Raw genomic sequence first — 26433 nt, 5'->3', positions numbered from 1 at the left:
ATCAACAGAAGATTGCACCAAAATATAATCCACTGCACATCACTAGTTACCCTCATCAATATTTGGCGAAATGATGTGTTATGCAAGGTTTGCTCAAAAATTGTGCTATGAGAGAGAACCTTCTGTGAATTTATACAAAGTTTGTTTTTCTATAGAAACTTTGAAACAGCTATGTAATTGTAAAAATATAGCAATTATGATGTGTGCAAGTTCCCAAGAAAATAGCTGCTTCAACCTTTTTATGATGAATATCACCCAAGAACATGTAAATTATCAGCTGTAAAACAATAAAAATAATTAATATTATATACGAAGTTCTTGTGTGCACCTCACAATCCCTTCCAAAATATTTACTTGCTATCCCAAATTTTCCTTTGCCTTTCCTTTTCATACCTCTTATGGAAATACTAATTATTTTGGTTTATTTGTAGTGTAAGTAATATGAAAATTCAAAAAAATTACAAAATAGTTTCTGGGTAGGCACTCAACCATATTTTAATTACTGTTCTGTACTCTTTTCGCTGCATCAGCTGCTGCCCAGAAAACATGCTAGCATAAATGCTTCATCCCTTGGCTGACCTGCTTGCTTATCTGGAGCTCTACTTCTGCTGCTTTCATTTCTGGCCTGCATACAGGAATATCATAAATTTGAACAAATTTTGTGATTATGGATGGGGACGGACCCCTTGCTAGTGGTGAAATGTCTTCAGAAGAAGGAGAAGAAGAAGGTAGAACTGAAGGCCAACATTATAATTGCCAGTGTTCTCAATAATTTTATGAAAAGGTGAAAAATAGATGGGTAAGACTATGAAAGATACAGTAAACTAAAACGGGGTGAAGAAAAAAGTAGCACTGTGAAGAAATGCTGAGACGGAAGAAATTAACATAAATTACAGCCAGATGGGTGACAAGAACCAAGGACATGTTGTAGTGCTAGTTCCCACCTGCTGAGTTCTGAGAATTGCTGTCTGGGGGAAGAATCCAATGGTGGCATGTGGTGAAACAGGCACCGAGGACATTATTATCACGCTGTAGAGCATGCTCTGCAACAGGATATTGTGTGTTGCCATTATAGACCTTCTGCCTATGCCCATTCACTCTAATTGATAACTTGATGGTAGTCGTGCCAATGTAAAAGGCCGAACAGTGTTTACATAACAGTTTCCACAACTGTTCAGCCTCTTACAATGACATCACCACCAATAAATTATCAATTAGGATGAATGGGCATAGTGAGGGTGTAGACTGGCAACACCCAATATTCTGTTGCAGAGCATGCTGTACAACATGACAATCATGACCTCAGAGACTCAACACATGTGCCATCTGGACTCTTCCCCCAGACACCAGCTTCTCAGAACTCCTCGGGTGGGAACCTGTGCTACAACACATCCTTGTCTTTCGCCACCATCTTGGCCTTAACTTATGTTACTTTCTTCCATCTCGGCATTTCTTCATAGTGCTACTCTTTTCTTCATGCCGTTTTAGTTTTCTACATCCTCCATTGTCTTACCCATCTGTTTTTCAGCACCCCCCTCCCACCTCTGTTACATACAAAGCACTTAGCTTTTCACTCTTATTAGCTCATACACAATGTTTAAGCAGTAATTTCTGTCTTGGATATTACCCTGTATTCCACCTTTAAGCTCTCAGGTTTTCAAATCTCATGCGATGCAGTCCCCAACAGTCTGTCTTTCCTTCTCATCCCCTATGGTACTCTCCTGACCCACAGTTCTGGGTGACTTTCCCAAAATCTACCCCTCTTCCTCGACCTCTCCAGTCCTTTTCCTTCACCCCTCTTCCTTTCCCTTCAACCCTTCTGCCTGAAGAAGGAGCTTGTGGCTCCAAAATCTTGCCTTATTGCAACCCTCTTTTTTGAGCTTGTTCTGCCACCGCTTGGTGAGCAGATTTTTTATCCATCTAATTAAATTATTTTGTCAAAATGGATTGTTTTCGTTGTTAAAAGTAAATATACTGCAGTATTAAGGAAAGAGGAAAAGGTCTTGCAGCTGGTTTCAATCTCATTTATGTGAAAGAAAGCAGAAAATTCCTTTAAGCACAAGAGATACATGAATTTGATTTGGCTGCTACAATGAACTTCAGGGGCCCATACTTAAATCAATTATTTCTGAACATGGCAATTACTTGTCAATGTGGTAATAGACAGCTCCAAAGTTGTTTTATTTGGCAATCATACAAGCATCATAACGTAAAATCCACGATGGAATGTAACAATATTAGAACGTCATGCGGCCTTAATGGCTGAAAGCTTTATTTGTGACAGCCTTTTTGTTGTGCTTATCTACGGCTCAGTATCTCCGCTATATGGTGGATACAAGCATAATAGTTACATATACGGGCCAAGAACTGAACAACAAAGCAAACAACATATTCAGGAGATTACTTTTTAAATATAAAGCTGACACGCATTTTACTAAAACACAATATATTCCATTTTTCGTATGCAATTTTATTAGAGGTCACATTTCACCCCATTACAATGCTGCTATGGGACTGTGGGGAAAACATAAAGCTGTTATGGAAGAGTTGGGTTGGGTTGATTTGGGGGAAGAGACCAAACAGCGAGGTCATCGGTCTCATCGGATTAGGGAAGGATGGGGAAGGAAGTCAGCACTGCCCCGTCAAAGTAACCATCTAGGCATTTGCCTGAAGCAATTTAGGAAAATCACGGAAAACCTAAATCAGAATGGCCGGATGTGGAATTGAACTGTTGTCCTCCCAAATGCAAGTCCAGTGTGCTAACCGATGCGCCACCTCGCTTGATCTATTATGGAAGACATACAGTGGTAACCTACTGCTGAAGATGACTGCAGCTACTTCTAGAAAATAATAGTTTACCAACAGAAACAATGATTTGTACAAGCAGGTTTACTTTGTGTACAATCATTTCTTAATATCACTTGAGATAATATTTTAGGGCAACTCAGCTGAGTCACTAACAATATTTTAATTCCAGAAGGGCATCATTTGCATCTTACATGGCACTAATGTATACCCTTCCTTGATAAGCTGGGAATTATGAAACTATTGTAGGGCATCTACTAACTCATTAGATTTATTGCTGACAATGTACACTTGTTTCAAAGGAATGGCTGTAGGAACACAATAAATATGAGATAGAGAAACAATCTGTAAATGTGGAGCACATCCTTGCCAATCATCGAGAAATGTATGTTTTCTGAAAAAACAGTTTTTCAAAAGATTTTTGAAAGAAATGATAGGCCCTGACAACTAACAAATTTCCAGGGGCAGATTCAAAGCTTTTATTTTGCGAACTACATCCAGTAATTATGAACATGTGTATCACCGACCAATGGGTATGACATTCATAATTAAAAACTACTATTTATTTCTTTCCTGTATATGTATGAAGTCTTGATTTTCATATATAAAAAACAAAATACACTCGAAACTTTCTATTTCCAGCACAATATTACAGCACTCACAGCAGAGATAATTTAAAACTTCCTGCACACTGTTTACAATTCTATGCTCAAACACCACAGTATATGAGGTTAAAAATTTGCAACAAACTAAAATTGCTCTTCACTCTTTTAGCACAAAAATAATATTGCTCTACTGAAGAACTGATAAATGATAATTTTCAATTTTGAACATGGGAATTATTATCATTATTATTATTATTTTTTTTTTAAAGCAAGAACTGTTGCGAGTGTTGTGTATATGTGTTATAATAATGGATGTAAAATACAGTAACTTTTGTATTTTAATACTTCATCATGAATCTAGAAATGTATTCTGTACAACAAATCAATTTTAAAACTGTATGTCATGAAATGAACCATTTAATTGTGATTAATATTTCTATAATTCAATTCACTTTAGTAAGTTCAATAACAACAATCTTATGTTATTCTTGGTCTGTTGTCTTCCCACATGATTTCAGGCAATTTTTGGTAAGATCCCTAACAATAGCTCCTGCTCTCATCACCAATACAAAATTAGTATTTCATAACAAGAACAGCTATTATTACAACGACTAAATTATTGTTCACTTAACGAGGTGAGATATTCAATTATCTTGTGAGAATGTTACATTGGTCGCACAAAATAAATAATGGTACCAATCAATTTACATATCGCAAGACAATGCTCTCTATAATTAAACACAAGCCCTCAAAGACTGATGAATTGCTTGGTCATTTTCCAAACATGTGATGCATTTACACACAATGAAAGAATGTCTGGATCATATTTTATTTTTTCACATAACACATTCTGGGAGTTGGCAATCACCACATTCTGTTATAAAAACAAGATAATATAAAACTAATACCTTAACATCATTACATTTCTTTTATTTGGTCACCTACCTTTTGCTTCCTATGCTATACTGAAATATTTTGGTTGCTGTGAACGATGTCAGTATCATTTTAGATACTTCTGATATTTTAATTTCTTTTTTGGCTAATTCCTGTGGCAGAAGCAGATTATGGCAGTCTGCTAAAATCAAACAGTCTGTTTGGAAAAATAGAATGGAACTAATACAGATCTTTGATTGTACAAGTGTGCTATGGGTGCTATCTCTATGAAGAACTTCCATACTTTATATCTGCAACTATTATCAAGCGCAAGAAGGACCAAGAATACAAATATCTATTTTCAAACCTCTCCTCCCATCTTTTTACTGGGGATAACTATTTCTCAGTCAATGTGCCAAGCATCAGTCATGTGGTAGAGTAAGTGCTGATTTGAGGACATTTACCCATACAAGTGGCTTATCATTTGGCCCCACCCCTCCCCCCTTTTCTATCACACACATTCAATGAAAACATCATTAAAAAAAATCACTTTCTTCATTGAAATTAGTAGAAATATAAAAGTTCTCAATACAATAATCTCACAAGGTGATGAGGTATTCTAGAGAGATTTTCCAACTCAATAAATCATAAATTTGGTGATATATCTAACACATCACTATCACATGGAATTTTCAATGGCAGTTCTGTTGTAAGATTATTAAGTTTGACAAAGGCAGTTTCACTAGCAAATATTTTACTTACAGGATATGAACTCTTCAGTGGCAAAACCAAGAGTTTTTATAAAACTCAAGGATATTTCAAATCTTCTATGGAATAACAGTTTACATTGAACCCTTAAAGATTTTTCTTTTTACTATAACACTTCCTCTAGTGGAAAAGTTAAGCACATAAATAAACAAAGAAATACTGATTTGCTTTCTGCACATAGCAAATTAAATCAAAATTCGTTCAAGAAATTTCATCAGAATATTAGCCAACTGGTTCTTTTGATCCATTTGTCACAACATAATACTTTGCCAGAGTTCCACTTAAATGCTTGTCAACAGTAAAATCAGCATCACTGTAAATTCTCAAATATTCCTCTCTGTAATAAATAATATGATAATTTAAAGTGCAACTCAATGCCCGTCCTCAGTAGCTGATTAAAACTATAGCGTGAACAGTGTTATTCATCACAAAAGTTATATATCTGGATGACTTCTATTGAAAAATACACAAGACATTCAATTGCCTCATGACAGGAGACAGAGGATGAAACTGCATCATTTTGATTGTTCTCTTCATGTTCAACGGGAACTGAGATCATAATGGACTCAACCAGTTGAAATCTTTCCAATATCTGTTCAGTGTATTTTTCTTCACTTACCATAAACGCTGCATTCTCATTTTTCTTTGTTTTCATGCCAAGGAAACTATCAAGTGTAAGTGTTAATATATCAAATTCACATTGTAAAATATTCAGAAAAGCAATAACAGTCATGACTTCCATCAGCTGCAACTTTTTTTATGTAGAACCCAGTGGTTTGACAGTAATCTCAGGTTTTCAAATCTCGTCCAATGCATTCCTCAACAATCAGTCTTCCCTTCTCATTCCATCTGCAAGTCTCCCTTGGCCCAGTGTTTTGGGTAACTTTTCTGAATTCTTCCCCTTTTCCTAAACCTTATCAGTCATTTTCCTTCAACCCTCCTCCTTCCCCTTCATCCCTTCTGCCAAAAGAAGGAGCCACTTGTTCCAAAAGCTTGCAAACTTTAATACCTTTTGTGTGTGTGTGTGTGTTCTCCTTACACTGAATGGTGAGCAGATTTTTCATCTGTCCAATTAAATCATATTTTGAGAACCGACCAACTAGTACGAGGACTCGAGATTCATTTTTGGTAGTCATGAAAGTACACTTCCTGTATAAGCGGTTTTTTTGGTGGCATAATAATGCGACTTTGGAAGTGCACTTTTAGGTAAATATTGCTGCTCATTTCACTCACAGAGAATTAAGCTATGCTTTTAGGTTCCCGCCTAACAACACATTCAGAAATCGCGAAGTATTCACAAAAAGCAAAGTAGTTTTGACAAGCATGACTGTAAACATTCACTGTTATAAAATTTAGCTGCAATTTTCAAACATGCCATAATTTACAATCCATATGATGCAAACTTAAATTCCTATGAATGAAGAAAACAACAGTTAGCTAACTTTATTTAGGAACGGGAAGAAATGAAGAACAACATTATCATTCGTTATCAACATCTCACTCATGATTGATTGTCTCGATTCCCTATGCTTCACTGCGCCATTACCAAAAGCTGCATGTCACATAAAAACAGTCAACAACGTAAGTGCACTTTAACTACTCAAACGTACCACTGGTTGTAAGGGCTTTTGGTGGGAACTGAAGAGCTACCAGTATGATTCGAGACGTGGATTTCTATATTGCAGTGTCTGCTCAAAATACTTTTGATAATTTTTGTTCAGCATCAAACATGCAGTTCAATAATTATTCTATTTTCATGTTAGGCCACACTATTTTGTTCAGGAGGAGAGGGTGGAGAAATCAATAATTCTGTTCCCTTATCTACAAGTAATTCCTTTACTTCCTGGTTATTAAATTCTTTCCCTCATCACTTCTAAATTGTTAAACGACATGGCCACTGGTTTGAACTACATTTAAAAACTGTTTAAGCAGATAATACACTTCATTTTCGAGTTTCAAAAAGAAAATTCAACTGAATTTGCTGAAATCGTCTTTAAAACATACGTTATATAAGTATTCCGTGATAGTCAAATTTATTTGACCTTCTGACACTCAAAACAAAACTTAAGTTCAACTACACAACACTTCGCTGGCTGTAGCGCCACGGAGAAATCAGAGTCACTAGTAGAGAATACAAGTCCAAACCACTGCCAACCAGTCGATACCGACGTGTCGCAAGTTTCCAACCAGGGAGGCCACAGTACGGTTCGGTCGTCATGAATCCAGCACCCGGGTAGCAGCACAGTCATCGGCGAAGATTGAACTGGTTAAATGGGCTCAGGGAGCTAGCTTAAATCCACAGGTCCGGCCAATCAGAGTGTTGGTAGGTGGCGCCCTTATACGGTTGTTCACTCTGGTGGCAAGGGCAGCACCACCAGGGTAATCTGCATCGATAGTGGTGTGTACGCTGCCGCTAACCCTGCGACGACGCGTTCACTTGCGCCAGTTGCTGACATCGTGTGCGGCGCCAGCGGTACTCGCTGTGTGTCGCGCATGTTGTGGCACGCCACGCCGAGCTGACGGCTGCTGTGCAGCGGCCGATACGACAGTTATCTTGAGCATACCCAGAGAAGGTGTGGTCGAATAAAATTTGGTTGGACTTTCAAGGAATTAATTACCAAGAGTGAATGTGCAACCAAGTTTTTGTCACCCTCATATAGGTCAACCAACACATGCACCGATGGAGAATGTTGTGTAGAACATCAATGCTGTCACTGTGTATCGCAACCCATATCTATTATTGCTGCACATTGTATATCAATTCGGCATACAACAGAATACAACAAAACAACAATTTTGACTACCACTAATTTATTTTGGGGTAGCATTATTAAAGATTCCATGGAGATACAAATGGCAGAAATCCTTATTACTGACAGCAACTGCCAACTGCACAACATACGGAATTCCACTATTTTCAGAATTTGTTCTCAGCAAAGGCAACAGAATATGCCAAGGGCCATGGTGAGCAGCAACCCAGCAGACAGTCAGTGCAAAATGTGTACAGTGCACTAACAAATTGTGTGGCAAGAGTAGCCCATGCCAGTCACCAACAGTTCACCTGAAGATGTTTGGCACATACCTAGATGAAATATTGTACGAAGTAGTGAACAATGGCCATTTGCACTTACAAAACATCGCCGGGCAGATTAGTTTTCACCAGGGATAATCTACACATTGAGTAATTTTTACAATATATTCAATAAGGAATTGCTTTGTCTGTTTCAACATTTTTAGTAACTGAAATTGATTTATGGGCCTATAATGATCCATACAAGATTTTCTATGTAATGTAAATAACAACCAATACTAGTTTACTTAATATATAATGTCATTAATTACGAACAGTACAGTAATATTTGTACGGTGTCAAACACTATGCAGGAATACCCTAAAATCAATGCCACCCATATTTCAGTAAGTAAAGAGACTCTTCGCTTAAAGGTGAAAAGTAATGTTCTCAAACTAACTGTTCGTCAGTAGTGAAGGTATGCAGAACGTTTTTTTCATTTGTAACAGTTACAAGCTTATCCTAAAATTCAAGAAAGATATTACATCATAATGTTAAACCTTCCCTTATAGAAGCCCTAAACTTTTTGTAAATATTGCACTACATAAAATACAGAAGCTGCAAATCAATATCACTTCATTACCAGCCTATATGTATGTCTGCACAAAAACCTGTTGTGAGCAGACAAACAGAAACTAGCATGTTGTAAGTAACACAAGTGTGCTTTGTTTCTTTAATTTACTGTATACTCTTTAAAATCAGTATTTAAAAAATCTGATTAACATATTGTCACATTAAGAATATTTTGAAGAAAGGTTTAGACTACTTTGTGGATGACGGATCCAAAAAATGCTGCTATATTTGACAACACCTTGATGACAGTACTAGCACTACAGACAGTGTACAGATGCAGTCTGGATTATCAACAAAACTGGAATGTAGCAAGGATATATCAGCAATGTGAACTTTGTGCAGAAGGTTCCGAAAGCGGACGTAATTAGTTTCATACTTAACTTTAATCCCTTAATGATGAACGTCGCTCTTGATGGTACATGATTCACAATATTATCTGTTCAGAATAGTAACTGAATATGGCGCCTTGCCAGGTCGTAGCAAATGACGTAGCTGAAGACTATGCTAAACTGTCGTCTTGGCAAATGAGAGCGTATGTAATCAGTGAACCATCGCTAGGAAAGTCGGCTGCACAACTGGGGCGAGTGCTACTGAGTCTCTCTAGACTAGACCTACTGTGTGGCGGCACTCGGTCTGCAATCACTGATAGTGGTGACACGCGGGTCCAACGTATACTAACGGACCACGGCCAATTTAAAGGCTGCCACCTAGCAAGTGTGGTGTCTGGCGGTGACACCACAGTATCATTTTATTTGAAGATGATATGATGAGATCAGTCTTGATATTTCATGGAGATTGCCACTGCAGATAAATGTCCGTTCTTTAATCTTATTTGCAGTGCAAGAGAGAGAAAGAGGAGGGGCACATACCTGTACTATTGCAGTTTGTAAGTGTGAGGGAGATATTGCACTCAGTTCCTTCAATGAGCAACAAGTTGTAAGGCATGCCCTGTGTATAGATGACTATTGGAAAAAAATGCGTACATACAATGTAGGTATGAAGGTCTAAAATGCTGAATTCTATACAGACAATCATCAATTAACTTCTTTTAGAGAAAAGTTGCTGCCAACGGAAATATTTCACGAATCCAGAGTTCTGATCAGTAAAGTGGTTTTTACAGAATGTAGAATTTTCATCTGTTCCACACAGACTATGCCGTAGTTATAGAAGTTATCTATAATGTCTTTGCTGAAAGTATACATACTTTCCTTTATTAGTTTCAGGCTCTACTCCTTATTATATTAAACATACCTTGGTTTTGAGCTAGTTGTAAATTATTATCACAAATGTTAATACACTATAGAGCTTTTGGGATTTCATTGTAGCACCTACTGAGGCAAAATTTTTCCATGCCGATCAAAACAATTGGTTAAGTCTTTGCATTAACAACATCATACACTGAAGTAATTTATTTATCTAAAATCAGTGACTATTCAAACACATTTACCTAATTTACACCAAATGTCTCAACACTTACTGAAACTACTGTTATGTAGAAACAAATGAAGAAGCAGAGTACATTATCAATGATTCACTAACCTGTGAGTAGTTAGTTGTGTTACTCTGTTGTGAATTTATGTAACTGATGCTTGTAGGTACAGGATTGTCCACCTGAAAAGAAAGAGAAATCACACCTGTTATAATACACATACCAGAAACAATTTCTCTGGATAAAGTCAAGCTGAATATATTTCTGTCAAAAGTATTTATTTCTAAAATACCAAATTAATGAAAATCTATAGTTTCAACACAGCTGCTGATAGTAATGTTTTCCCCCTACTGTCAGCCAATCATAATAAGCTTCAAAATGTGGCATTCATTAACTAAGATAATGATTGTAAACATTAGGGCACAAGAAATATTGCTTTACACCAGCATTCCATCATGCAAATTATTTGATGGGAAACTATATAATACCTCTACCAAATTAAGAAAAAATGCTAAAATCCAAACAATGAAAATTTTTAAGGTAGCTGTAAATTTGTTTAAGTAAACTCACGTTATCATCAATAATTAGGAACTGTATATGAAGTTTCTATGTTACATAAATCCTTTGTATCATTCCTTCTGTAAATGCACGTTTGACCACAAGCCCATTTATATGAACAATCCTGAAACTTAACATTTTATGAGTCTCATAGACGGTTGTTCCAGAAGTGTACCTCCCTCATAACACTGCTCCTAAGATGACGCTCAGCAAGCCTGCACAGTACTTAACTTACTTGCTGATGGACATATACATTACATTAATATTTCTTCCATAGACCATGAATACATTTCGTAATGATGTGGAACATCTAACTTTAACATAAGTTTTCTTTACACAATGTAACAAATTTTTTTCAGTGATCACTTCATAACTAAAAATTCACGTAATTTGTTTTTAAATGTTGGTTGGCTATCTGTCAGACTTTTAATGCTATTTGGCAACTGACCAAAGATTTTTGTCACAGCATAATTCACCCCTTTCTGCGCCAAAGTCAGATTTAACACAGAATAGTGAAGATCATCCTTTCTTCTAATGTTGTAGTTATGCATTTCGCTATTATTTTTGAATTGGGATGGGTTACTAATAACAAGTTTCATCAGTGAATATATGTATTGTAAAGGTGCTGTGAATATCCCAAGTTCCTTAACTAAATGTCTGCAAGGCGATCTTGGGTGGGCTCCAGCTATTCTGATTACACACTTTTGTGCAATAAATACTTCTTCTCTTAATGATGAATTACCACAAAATATGATGTCATATGAAAGCAGTGTATGAAAACAGGCATAGTAGGCTAATTTACTGATATGTTTATCATCAAAATTTGCAATAAACCTAATAGCATAAGTAACTGAACCAAACCATTTCAGCATATCATCAATGTGTTTCTTCCAATTTAATTTCTCATCAGTGCACACACTCAAACATTTTGAATGTTTCTTTTTGATTAATCCTTAGAGAGTAACAACCACAAGTGACGCTCTTTAGCAGCAGACAACTGCTGTATTATGACAGATTTCCATTAACCAATGAAACTTCTTAGAGGACATTGTATTTCATGGTTATCTAAGTGTATTTCAATTAACATCAAAATATATTTTTACTATTTCATTACAGTGTTTGATCAACATTTGATAGTATGATAATAAATAAGTATTTATTGTTATTCAAATAGAAATTTACTTTCACAAAATGTGTACAGCTTTGCTGCATCACTGACTGTGTTAGTTGCTGTCACAAATGACCCCAAAAAGAACACACACAAAGTTTGAGTAATATAAACAGAAGACGACTAATTTATAATTTTTCATTTTAATAATGTCTTATTCTTGAGAACAGTTATTTCATCTACCATTACTACTCACACTTGTTCATTTATCATCATTCTGTAGTTTCTAGACAATTTGTTACAATTGTTCACCTTACTTCATCAGCCAGTACAATTAAATAATACCCCAGTTTTCTCTTCACAGAAGGATCATGGTCATACTTTATGACCAACTTTATTTCCATGTGTGAGTCACACTTTTACTCCAATCTGTTCCAATCACGCATTGCTAAATTTTAATTTTGGTCCTCAACCTACAGCTTTTAAATTTCAGATCAGTTTTGGTGTTCTGATAAGTTTCAATCTACAAACATGCCTGAGCCACTGTTCAGTTTTTCAAGTTTTAAACCAAATCTTCATTCTTGAATGACTCTTTCTATTTAAACTGATTTCTATTCCATGATGAGTGGCCTCTCCTTGATACCATGCTTGTCACGAAATTCATATTACCTCCCTAGATTTTACTATCCTCTACTTTGGACATCCACCAAATTACCATAACATAAGAGGTGGGAGGCACTGCCAAGTTTAGCTCTTCACTTTGAGAGAGAGAATTTTCCGGCCAAATAAAATGTATTTTCCCACAATGTTTCATTTTACTTAATATTCTTCAGCATTTCTGAATCTGCTTCTGAGCTGTAAAAGTGCTATTTCTGTCAAAAATCATCCAAATCCCCAAGACACTATCCAAATTGAGCCCTGCCTGGAACAGTTCCGTCCTCCGCCACAGCAGGACCCACCTCCTCTTCCTCAAAATCACCCTCTCCAAACCTTCCAGGAATTTCTGACTTCCAGCCTTGCCTCTCAATCCTTCTTAAAAAACCTTAATCCTACTCCCAACATCACCACTGCTGAAGCCCAGGCTATCCGTGATCTGAAGGCTGACCGATCCATCGTCATTCTTCCGGCAGACAAGGGTTCCACGACCATGTACTTGATCGTCGGAAGTATGTGGCTGAGGGACTGCATCAGCTTTCAGACAACACCACATACAAAGTTTGCCAAGGCAATCCCATTCCTGATGTCCAGGCGGAGCTTCAAGGAATCCTCAGAACCTTACGCCCCCTACAAAACCTTTCACCCGACTCCATCAACCTCCTGACCCCACCGACACCCCGCACCCCTTCCTTCTACCTACTTCCTAAAATTCACAAACCCAATCATCCCGGCCGCCCCATTGTAGCTGGTTACCAAGCCCCCACAAAATGTATCTCTCCCTACGTAGATCAACACCTTCAACCCATTACATGCAGTCTCCCATCCTTCATCAAAGACACCAACCACTTTCTCGAACGCCTGGAATCCTTACCCAATCTGTTACCTCCGGAAACCATCCTTGTAACCATTGATGCCACTTCCTTATACACAAATATTCCACACGTCCAGGGTCTTGCTGCGATGGAGCACTTCCTTTCACGCCGATCACCTGCCACCCTACCTATAACCTCTTTCCTCATTACCTTAGCCAGCTGCATCCTGACCCACAACTTCTTCACTTTTGAAGGCCAGACATACCAACAATTAAAGGGAACAGCCATGGGTACCAGGATGGCCCCCTCGTACGCCAACCTATTCATGGGTCGCTTAGAGGAAGTTTGGTACAGATTTATTGATGACATCTTCATGATCTGGACTCACAGTGAAGAAGAACTCCAGAATTTCCTCACCAACCTCAACTCCTTTGGTTCCATCAGATTCACCAGGTCCTACTCCAAATCCCATGCCACTTTCCTTGACGTTGACCTCCATCTGTCCAATGGCCAGCGTCACACGTCCGTCCACATCAAACCCACCATCAAGCAACAGTACCTCCATTATGACAGCTGCCACCCATTCCACATCAAACGGTCCCTTCCCTACAGCCTAGGTCTTCGCGGCAAACGAATCTGCTTCAGTCCGGAATCCCTGAACCATTACACCAACAATCTGAAAACAGCTTTCGCATCCCTCAACTACCCTCCCAACCTGGTACAGAAGCAAATAACCAGAGCCACTTCCTCATCCCCACAAGCCCAGAACCTCCCACAGAAGAACCCCAAAAGTGCCCCACTTGTGACAGGATACTTTCTGGGACTGGATCAGACTCTGAATGTGGCTCTCCAGCAGGGATACGACTTCCTCCAATCCTGCCCTGAAATGAGATCCATCCTTCATTAAATCCTCCCCACTCCACCAAGAGTGTCTTTCCGCCGTCCACCTAACCTTCGTAACCTCTTAGTTCATCCCTATGAAATCCCCAAATCACCTTCCCTACCCTCTGGTTCCTACCCTTGTAACTGCCCCCGGTGTAAAACCTGTCCCATGCACCCTCCCACCACCACCTACTCCAGTCCTGTAACCCGGAAGGTGTACACAATCAAAGGCAGAGCCACGTGTGAAAGCACCCACGTGATTTACCAACTGACCTGCCTACACTGTGAAGCTTTCTATGTGGGAATGACCAGCAACAAACTGTCCATTCGCATGAATGGACACAGGCAGACAGTGTTTGTTGGTAATGAGGATCACCCTGTGGCTAAACATGCCTTGGTGCACGGCCAGCACACCTTGGCACAGTGTTACACCATCCGGGTTATCTGGATACTTCCCACTAACACCAACCTGTCAGAACTCTGGAGATGGGAACTTGCCCTTCAGTAGATCCTCTCTTCTCATTATCCACCAGGCCTCAACCTCCGCTAATTTCAAGTTGCCGCCGCTCATACCTCACCTGTCTTTCAACAACATCTTTGGCTCTGTACTTCTGCCTCGACTGACATCTCTGCCGAAACTCTTTGCCTTTACAAATGTCCGCTTGTGTCTGTGTATGTGCAGTTGGATAAGGGTGTGTGTGCGAGTGTATACCTGTCCTTTTTTCCCCCTAAGGTAAGTCGTTCCGCTCCCGGGATTGGAATGACTCCTTACCCTCTCCCTTAAAGCTCACATCCTTTCGTCTTTCCCTCTACTTCCCTCTTTCCTGATGAAGCAACCGTTGGTTGCAAAAGCTTGAATTTTGTGTGTATGTTTGTGTTTGTTTGTGTGTCTATCGACCTGCCAGCGCTTTCATTTGGTAAGTCACATCATCTTTGTTTTTAAATATATTTTTCCCACATGGAATGTTTCCCTCTATTATATACAAAAATCATAAAAATATACACAATAACTGTACCTATCATTTCATTCAATGCAAGCTTTTCCCCAGCTTTTAAGGGAGATAAGTCACACATTTATAAACTTAAAGAGTGCACACAAGTGATAAACTGGCCCATTCTTGAGCTCATGCACTTCTCACTAAGTTATCTCTGATTCCTGTGCCAGTGTGTTTCTCTGGGAAAAAGGGATCTTTTATTCCATGAACATGCCTCCTAACTTTGTTTGCACATTCCACAATTTTATTAAGGTTACACCATATTCTAAAACGTTAATTTTACATTTTCCAGCTGTTGATGCAGACACAGTTCTGTCAATCCCTAAAGACTGCCCATTGCTTTAACAGTCACTGCTGCAAATTCAGAAATTGGAGCCAGTTAACCTTTCACAGTCTTATTCGTACTATCAAAAACAGCAGTGAGCGACAGGAATAACTTGTCACTGAAACAATAACCATTACACTTGAAAATACTTGAAGTGTGAGCATGAGTCAGTCAGCTTTTAACCACCACATCTTACATGTACTGAGGTTCTTAATATTTATTTTCCATCAAAATCTCAAAGAGATGTCACACCAAATGCTGTATTAATTTTCAAAGAAAGACTATTTCAGTAAATATCTTCAACCACGCCATTACATTTCATAGTTCCTTGCTATCACAAGCGTTTGCCCTTGAAAATAATAATTTTCTTCCATCGATACCCAACAGCTTACCATTTGGAAGGATAAAGAGACATAAAAATGAACTGGATCTAATCCAGTTTCAATCATTATTGAGCTTTTCCCTTTCACTAAAGGAATTTCATTATGCTGTGACCAACATATTTTTCAATGCAAAAGAAAAAGAAAAACTTATAAAAAAATTTCAGGTCTAAGTAAAAGCTAGCTCGGTAAAGGAGCAATTTTCTTTTTTTCCCACCCCTTCTTCTTCACACAGAAGACGATCAGCTAAATACTAGCTGCCAAAGCAATAACTAAAGCTGGCCTCAGATGGCTACACTATTTTTCTTTAAAAAGGGTAAGGGGTCAAATTTGCAGCATTTGATATATTTAAAAAAATTTCCAAGGATACAGATCATTTGGAAAATTAAGTATAACATATACATGAACCAACAGTAAGATGCAGGAAACAACACAAAAGTGAATGAGACTATTCAAATTCCAGAATGCTGTTATATAAAATTCTGCAAATGACCTACCTCATCTTTTCTAATTCCAAAATGCTGTTATATAAAATTGTGCAAATGACCTGCCTCATCTTTCCTAAGTGGAAAAAGTCAAATTCATTAGAGAGAATACTTATGCTCCAACAGAATAAGAACTAACAAGGAAATTTTAGTGGGAAACACACAATAAGACAAACAGAAATGACATTTTGATTCAAAGACAACAATTACACGGAAGTCATTGCAATTTATGGTGGTCTCCTGGACTTCATGAAAGGTGGGACATGGCTCTTAATGGAAGGACAATACACACCCTGCAACATGCTACCATGCTGGCCACAATGTTGGTAAGGAGTTCTTGTGGTAGGGCATTCTATTTCTCCTCCAGCATGGTTGACAATGCTGGATAGTAGTTGGTGCATTTGGCCATGTACTGCAGCATGTCTGTCCATGCCATTCCACACATTCTCAATGGGATTTAAGATGGTGGAACAGGTAGGACAGCTCCTCCACCTGTGTTGTGTGATGTGGTCACGCACTATCATCCCTAAAAATGAAGTCAGGGCTGAATGTACCCCTGAAAAGATGCAAAGGGTACAGAATACAGTGTCATAACAACATTATGTGCGCCGGTGGGTGTACTGAGTTCAAAGTTATGGAGATTGGTATGTGCACACAATTATGGCATTATGATCATGTTCAACAATGTTCCTGGGAGGACTTAAGTACCCTCACATGGTGAGAGGTAAGAACCGTAATGCGCCCAGGAACACTGTCGAAATGATTATTTTAGTGGTCTAGGTGTTATGGCATGGGGAGGCGTAATATTGAATGGGTGTACTGACCTCCATATCTCTGAACAATGTGTGCCTGTTGGTGTGACACTGCACTACTTCCCCATTTGCATCTTTTCAGTGGCACATTCAGCCCTAACTTTATTTTTATGGATGGCACTGTGTGACCACATCAAATTGCACAAGTGGAGCAGCTCTTGGAATGAGAGGGATGGACTGACCTGCCTCTTCCACTTACTTAGGTCAAAATGAGCATGTGTGGGATAGATTCGGGAGACGTACTGCAGCATGTCCACATGCGCCAGCAGCTCTCCAGCAACTGTCAACCACAGTGGTGGAGGAATGGAATGCCCTATCCAAGAACTCTTTACCAATCTTGTGCTTGTTGCCAGCATGGAAGCACATTGCAGAACATTCATTGCCGTCCATAGTAATCACACATTCTATTAAGAACCATGGCCTTTTGTAATGTCCAGGGGACCATCATGAATCACAGTAACTTCAGTGTCGTTATTGTCTTTGAATGCAAGTGCCATTTCTGTTCTCATTGTGTATTTCTTTCAGTTGACTTCTGTACTATACTGTAACAGTTCTTCCTACGTACAGTCCAAGTTTCATCAAGTTATGTTTCTTAGTAGTGATACTTTATGAGAATGTTACTTTTATTCTTAAATTATGCACAACAGTTTATATATAAATTAATGATGCTCTTTCAGGTTACGTACATCAATTACTTTTAGCTATTATCTGCGACTTCTTTCAAATAATTTCGCTACATGAAACTGTTTATTTGTTGATTTCATTGATTTTTGCCCCCTTTTTTAAAAATCTTCAGATATTCATCCTTCTTGTCAATGTTCTACTGTGAGCACTGTTAACTCCTGAGATACTGAGAAGCCTGACTGTCCCCTCCATTTGTTGGTTGTAATTGCTATTGTACATTCAATAATCACTGTATTTCTTATAATTTACACCTTTCCCATATAATGGCGAGTTTCATATGACACATAGAAACAGTGGTTGAAATATAATACAAGAATAACCTTTCACTGTGTAGTACACACACTGGACAGTGGATAGGCACATAAGCAAGAATTTTACACAGTGGCTCAGCTTTAAGCTCATATTCTTCCTCAGAGTACAAAGAAATGCACATTTGCACTCAATGATTCCAGCCTCCTGATTCTTCCACTCCATTTTGCCCACTTTTTCTATCTTGTTGCAACAATGTCTTCATTCCTTTCACAGCTGCACAATTCCATCTGCTAGTCAATACCTCTCAATGCTGTAATATAATTTTCATGTTTCCCCTGTTACCATTCCCATATTTATTTCTCTTTCTTTACATTCTATATTGTAACAACATGAAACTTTATAGATTCTGCCACATTAACATCGTCAAGAAATCCTATGCACATACAGCTACACAAATACTTTATTTTTCTGTCTACAGAGTCGTTTTTGAAACAAGATGATATCAATATTTCAATATCTTGATCACAGAAACTGAATAATCCATGTTCTTTCTTCTATACTGAAGATGTAAACTTAGCTTATCCTGTCATTTACTCCTCGTCACAATCACCAACCATTTTTCATTAAAACCTTTGGTATCCATGAGAGTAAAATTATTGTATATTTACAGGTAGCTAAAAACCAATTAATATTTCAGAGCATTGCTGGCAGTTCTCTATCCTGTGAGCTTTCAGTTTCTGGCAACTTGTCTCAATGAGCACAGCTAAATTGGCTAGTAAATGACATTAAACATTTCAGTTATACAAGTATAAATGATCTGATTTGCTACTCAGTATTGCTTAGACATACACCATCATCTCACTCTAAACCATAAGAAAAATGTGACAAGTGGTCTGTCTAACGACTTTAGCATTGCTGAAGATCTCATGAACAACATAACTAATAAACACCTGTTTCATGACATATTCTTTCTATGCACAGAATAAATTATCCTGAATACTCCAAAGCAAAAAAAGTTGAGTTCTAAATATGTAAATCAATCCCAGAACTGCAGAACATGAAGATATCAAATAAACTGTTTTGAATTTAGAGCTGTTACATGTCATCTAACCATAACTAGTTTATAATGCCTCTAATCTGTAATTAATGACTACCTCTTATCAAATTTTCAAACATGTCTGATAAATTAGTAAAGTATTTGGAAATACATATTGGACACCTACAAAACCATCAAATATGATATCCATGTGTTGTAAATCTGAGGAGTCAATGCTTTATCAACTTGCTCCTTTCACACTTACAAACAATTGCTTAAGTGTCTATGGTCATAAATGCAGACAGAACTGAAATTTTATTCCATCAAAAGATTGAGATTTCCTTGCTGAAATTCCAAATTTTCATGAACCAATTTTTATTGTATGCTATACAAATTTTACTTTATTAGTGTCATCTGCAAATTTTCTTTTCTATAATTGTCATAATCTAAAATGCACAAAGAACATAGACACCAACTGAAAAATACCTTGACTGGGGCAAGAATCAAACAAGTGACTTCGGTGTTGGATGTTTTATTTATTTATTTTTTTTAAATAAATTTATCAGTGAATGTAATTAGGGGCATCTGTATATAACTGCTGACATTTCAAACATGAGGTAGCAATCGATTATGCAAAAAAAGACGATTAGGGTTTAACATTCCATTGACAATTAAGTCACTAGAAATGGAGCACAAGCTTGGACTGAAAGGAAGATGGGAAAGAAAACCCTTTTCCAATGAGCCATCCCAAGTATTTGCTTTAAACGATTTGGTGAAACTAAGGAAAACCTAAATCTGAAATGTGGATAGTGATTTTAACCACCATAAGCAAGTCCAGTATGCTAAAAGCTGCACAACCTCACTCAATACACTTCACAGAGCTCCAGACTGAGTGCTGAAGGCCAAATACTTACTGGTGTGATCTGTCAGCATATCATGTTTCTGGTGTCAGCAAAACAGTACTTATCTATTCCAACAGAGTACACCTAGATCCTGGCAACAAATACATACATTTTTTTCCAATGCGGTTTGTTCCAGTCTGGACTAAACTGATGTCCACACATCATTAACTTAAAATGATGCAATGAACATAACCAATTTTGTTGGTTGGCAACTCGGCAACAACTCCATTCAGCAGAATCATGGGTTTAGACAGAATGTAAGGTCATTTATTATGCATGTCTTCAAAGACTTTACTTTCTTGTTTCATGATTTTCAGAGACATCTCAGATCCTTACTGTGATGCACTGTGACTTTGATGTGTATTTTTATTGTGTCTTTGTATTTTTACACACCACATACACTTTCAATTTCATATATCTGATGGTTTCTCACCGGTGTTGAAATTTTTGCAAACAGTAATGTGCACCCGCAACTGTCATTATCACTAATATGTACCCATTAGACAGAACACTAAGAAAATCAATGATCTCTACTCAGAAAAAAAGCGCATTGTTTTGGAAGCTGAATTAGAAGAGTGAAACAAATTGATAAATTAAAGCAGTGCTGGAGTGCCACCACTAGAGCTACCAACTCCACAAGGTGTGTGTGGATAATGAAATGATATACATACAAATTTATTCTACTTTCCTTATTTGTAGTGTAGATTACTAATGTTCCACAAATTAAATTAACATTATGACTACTGCAATTTTTTTCTTATTGTCCACATAACTAAGCACTGGGGCAACAGCACCATTTCAGATATTACATATTTATATGACATGTGTGACTTTCAAAAGACTATAATTAGCAAACCACAAGTCACAACAAATGAAGAACATTATACTGACTATAAAGTTTGAATGAAAAACTGTAGCAAACTGCTATGGAAAACCAACCACAGTCATCAAAAAACGTTAAGCATACTTCCAAATTACCCACCAATAGTCACTAAGGATGTTCCTTTTATGTTTATGTAGGAAGTTGGCTGTGTACATAATGTGAACTTGTTTGTAGTTGCCACTCTGTCTCATCTGGGACCGTGCAGTCACAGCTTGTAATCAAATGCAGTGCACCAGAGTTGAATTCTTTTGAATGCGCAGTTGTCTGTGTGTCTCGCAGTGCACCACAATGCCTTCAGAGCAGGCTCTCTGTGGCAGACTGTATCAAAATCATCACATTGATGGGACAAAACATGGGACAAGCTGATGTTGTGAATGTTGGTCACATTAATGAAAGTGTTGTCTCCAGACTGTGGAAAAAGTTCCAGGAAATGCATTTAATAGTGGATCGACATTGTGACGGTCATCCACACAAAACTACAGCAGCTCAGGACCAGTATTTAATGATACACGCAGGGTGACACCCTACAAAGGCAGTGACTACTCTGCTCCACGAGCTTCGTGAAGCCACTGGGATTACCATTAAGCATCCGAACTGTATGCAACAGACTTCACGATGGGTGACTGTACAGCCAAAGACATCTCAAGACTACATCACTCCATCCATATCATAGGTGTGCTCGTGTATGTTGGGCTAGAGCTCCAATGGACACCAATGGACCAAAATGCTCTTCACAGATGAAGTACGAATAGGCTTGCATCCTGAAGACAACACTGTTCATATATGGAGGCAAACATGGGAATACAATCGTTCCTCAATGACTGTGGAACGTCATCAACAATCTGGGCAGGCACCACATATGGACACTGCACACCACTCATTCCAATTGAAGCAATACGACTGCTGCAGTGTATGAAGACAACATTGTCTGACCCATAGTCAGTGGTTTTGCAGAGACTGTAGTGGAAGGGTTCACTCCACAGGTTGATAACACTCAACCTCAGTGTGCATGCAGTGTGTGTTGGTATCTGACAAGATGTGGGAACTGAAGGATGGATTGGCCAGTATACTCACCAGATATGAACTGCATAGAGCGTGTATGGAGCTTGCTCAAAAGAGTGATTTCTAGTTGTTAATATCCTCCATTACCGATTGAAGCTCTCAGGACTGCTGCCACTGAGGAGTGGGAAAATATGTCTCAAGAGGCCTGCAATGGGTTGATAGCGAGCCTGCTCCATCTCATTCAACAGAGCCTGAGGGTTTGTGGAGTATCTACACTTTATACTTTATTGAATAATGCACTGAACATACAATTTTATGATTATTTCCCCCCCCCCCCCCCCCCCCCAAACAATGTTCCTTTTTCATTTCATAATCAGTTCAAAGAGAACATATAGTGTAGTTTTCCTTTACACAGTATTCTGTATTATCAAATAATACAATATAAGACACCTATCTCATTTCAAGATATGAGAATCAATTACATGCTTAATTTTTTATTTTATGGGTGTTGGTTCATTTGCAGATCTGTACTGGCTTTTTACAATGATATGAGAGTGGTGAAAGGGAGGGAAGACAGAGAGAAAATATTAGTTTGGTCTGTAAATATAAATCGGCAAAGAGTGTGCACTTACTTATCAAAGTCAAAACAAAAACGAACCGATGAAGAACTAACACTTGCATTAAAAAACAATAAAGGAAACAGAAGAATGGCCCACAAGTTGCTCATCACATTCCATTACAGTTACCCATGTATGATTGATAACAAGCATCTAAGGTGCATTTAAGGACACAACTCCAGAAAATGCTAACAAATTTACACATAGCTGGATGATCGCTGAATGAAGAACTTCAAATTGATAAAAAATTAAGCTGTTCAACTCGTCAAAGGAGATAATTCTCTTTTACTGAGACAATACATTTACACGTCTACATAAGTGCCATGGACAAATATGAACAACTGTGCCATACACCATTAGCATGTCAACTTCTGTTTTCCAGATTTGACTACTGGCAAACTCAAGGAAAGATCATAATTGGAAAAAGCATCACTTTGCAATACTTATGAAATTCTGTTCTGAAAGCCATAAATTAGGTGCAAAAGTAGGGGGTGGGGGTGGGGGGTGGGGGGGGGGGGGGCAAGGGGAGGACGAATACTTAGGGAAATCAGCTTCACTGAGTACTTTTTTTATTTATTTATTTATTATTTTTTTTTAATTTCAAAGTCAGTGTCATATTCTACTTCTGTATAATGATCCATGGAGAAGAAATGAAAACTTTGAGGTTCACCGATGACATTGTAATTCTGTCAGAGACAGCAAAGGACTTGGAAGAGCAGTTGGACGGAATGGATAGTGTCTTGAAAGGAGGATATAAATGAACATCAACAAAAGCAAAACGAGGATAATGGAATGTAGTCGAATTAGGTCGAGTGATGCTGAGGGAATTAGATTAGGAAATGAGACACTTAAAGTAGTAAAGGAGTTTTGCTATTTGGGGAGCAAAATAACTGATGATGGTCGAAGTAGAGAGGATATAAAATGTAGACTGGCAATGGCAAGGAAAGCGTTTCTGAAGAAGAGAAATTTGTCAACGTCGAGTACAGATTTAAGTGTCAGGAAGTCGTTTCTGAAAGTATTTGTATGGAGTGTAGCCATGTATGGAAGTGAAACATGGACGATAAGTAGTTTGGACAAGTAGAGAGCAGAAGCTTTTGAAATGTGGTGCTACAGAAGAATGCTGAAGATCAGATGGGTAGATCACATAACTAATGAGGAGGTATTGAATAGAATTGGGGAGAAGAGGAGTTTGTGGCAGAACTTGACAAGAAGAAGGGACTGGTTGGTAGGACATGTTCTGAGGCATCAAGGGATCACAAATTTAGCATGGAGGGCAGCGTGGAGGGTAAAAATCATTGAGGGAGAGCAAGAGATGAATACACTAAGCAGATTCAGAAGGATGTAGGTTGCAATAAGTACTGGGAGATGAAGAAGCTTGCACAGGATAGAGTAGCATGGAGAGCTGCATCAAACCAGTCTCTGGACTGAAGACTACAACAACAACAATAATGATATTATATCATCACAATTCTGTATTTCATGGACAGCTTCTATCATAACAAGGGAAACAGAATATTTCATATGCAAATTTGAAAGTGAAACACAAGACTAAAACCTAAAAATTAATATATATATATATATATATATATAAAAAAAGTGTTGAAATACAGAAGACTGTTTTCATTGGCAATGGAAACTTACCAATACAACAGCAATAAAAAGAAAGGCAACATAGCATATCATGATGGTGACAAATCATTTCCTCTTTTCAATGTAAGGATATACAGAACAGACATTTTCAGAATTTTCCTAAGTCATTCAGAACTTGAATTACATAAAGAAAGTGATTTATTCCGTTATTTCAACATCACTTGTTGACTTTTCTTTGATTGTTTTGTGTTTTAGTACGTCCAACCTGTTCTCTCTATTTTTCTATGTATCTTTTTGATGCTTTGCCATTCACACCATAAAAAAATATCTCTCTTCCTGCAAATATGATATAAAGCTTACAGTTCACACCATCTCTTTCTTGCTTTATATGTAGCCTCTATTATACTACTAATGAAAAACTGTCTCCCACTCCCAATCTCTTCAGCATACATCAAGTTCCTAGTTTCCAGACCTTTCACAGTAGAAATAAAGTTCTACAAAAACCACTTATTTCAAACAGCAGCATCATAGAAACAAATTCTTCACAATGTTTTTTATAAGATCTTCTAACATCACACCACACATTCACACTTTTTCATCTTGCTCCGCCACAGTTAGACTGTATGTTTTGACGAAAAAGCTGGTTCTCTCTCTCTCTCTCTCTCTCTCTCTCTCTCACACACACACACACACACACACACACACACACACACAGAAAACAACCAAAAGATTTCTATCACGTAGTGTTACTCTTAACAAATATCAACTGTTTCTAAATTTATGAAAGAAGCTCAACTAAAGAGACAGAGCTATGCTTTTTTAAAATGTGCATGCCTTGCAAAGCTACCCATTCACATGCAACTATATATTTTGTTTCAATACAGTCAATACACTACAACTGACACATCAAAGAGGAGAAACAGCAGCTCATGGACACATAGAAAGTTGGCCACTACCATCAAATGTGGAGAAATGGTCTAACTTTAACATAGCTGAGCCGATCTGGATATTGCTACCAATAATTATGTGTTTGAAATAGAGCAAGAAAACAAAAGAGTGAACCAGTGACCGAAAACTGATAAAAGAAAGCAAGTTCAAATATGTTTCGTAACAACTTTCACATAAAATTTATAACCAGTCTGTCACTATGTAAAGGATGAATCTTTATCTTTCTTTCCCTTTTTGCCAAAGACCACTACAGGAGAGTATGGATAATACTGACAGAGAAAAACAGATACAATAAAATTGCTATTAAGAACAATTAAGCAAATGTGCTGCTGATAACGGCACTGACAGAGAGCACAGCAAAGAGAAGTAATACCTGAATATTCTTCAGTGTAATTGGCCTATTTTAAACATTGTTTATATAGAAACCCTTTACCAAACACCCACAAAGTCTTTGAAAGTAAAACTACATTTATACAACCCTATGTACCTACTCACAATGGAGATATTTAGTTCCTTGTCCCAATTTCCTTTTAGATGGCTAAAATTTATTGCTAGAAGATGTGTACCTTTACACAACACAACTGTATTTACTTTTTTTTTAAAGGTCAAAATGTGTTTCAGTGTTTTTCACATCTTCTATGGGTGCTCTTTAACTACTGACCTAAAAAAAGTTTCAGTATTGTCTGAGAGATAGTAAAAAGCCTTAGTTTAAATTGGCAATATTATGAAAATATTTACTTTCACAATACTGTCATTATTCCATCCTGGATTTTCCATTGTTTAGTTTTAGTTGAAAACAAAATACTGTTTTTCATCTTTTATTGATGGTTATAATGTTTGTGAGACACTACACAGTGGTTATCTTGATTTCTTTTGGTAATACAGCACTCCATCTGCAATTGCATAGACTGCTTTGATAGCACAGACAGTGTGCAACATGACTTTGTACCTTCATAAAGACCCAAAAACAATAGTAATGACGTTTACAGAACTGTTCACATTTAGTATTTAAACAGACAATAAAGCATAATCACACAAGAAAAATACTGCGCACTTGGTTAGTCACTTTCCAGTAAACAGAGCCATCAATAGCTCTTAAGTGTTAAGATTCTCATGTTTTCTCTATCAAATCTAATGTGGTTGCAGATAAAACACTGAAATATTTAAACAACCTGTTCAATGTGAAAAGCTTTTTCATAATGATATTGTAGTTTTAACTGCCGAGAATTCTTCCGGGTTGTATGGCCGTGGTTCATGGAACTCTTCTATGCCAGACATTTCGTCTAAAGCTACATTGGACATCTTTGGAGGTGATCCTGTTTGTGCTGAGTCTTGCTGACAAGACGCAGCACAAACATGAACACCTCTGAAAATGTCCAACG

General features: G+C 37.7%; 1 protein-coding gene across 3 annotated transcripts in view; it reads right to left on the bottom strand.

The window, feature by feature from the left end:
• The window catches only part of LOC124613234 (CREB-regulated transcription coactivator 1-like), a 382746-nt gene that overhangs the window by 40496 nt on the left and 315817 nt on the right, over positions 1–26433 (bottom strand). For all 3 annotated transcript variants that reach the window (XM_047141909.1, XM_047141910.1, XM_047141911.1), the window contains one exon: positions 10234–10305. In XM_047141909.1, coding sequence (XP_046997865.1) covers positions 10234–10305 — 72 coding nt within the window. The remainder of the gene's footprint in view (positions 1–10233; positions 10306–26433) is intronic.

This window comes from Schistocerca americana, chromosome 4 (assembly GCF_021461395.2).
Source record: "Schistocerca americana isolate TAMUIC-IGC-003095 chromosome 4, iqSchAmer2.1, whole genome shotgun sequence".
Classification (NCBI taxonomy): Eukaryota; Metazoa; Arthropoda; class Insecta; order Orthoptera; family Acrididae; genus Schistocerca; species Schistocerca americana.
This window is presented reverse-complemented; position numbering and strand designations above follow the sequence as displayed.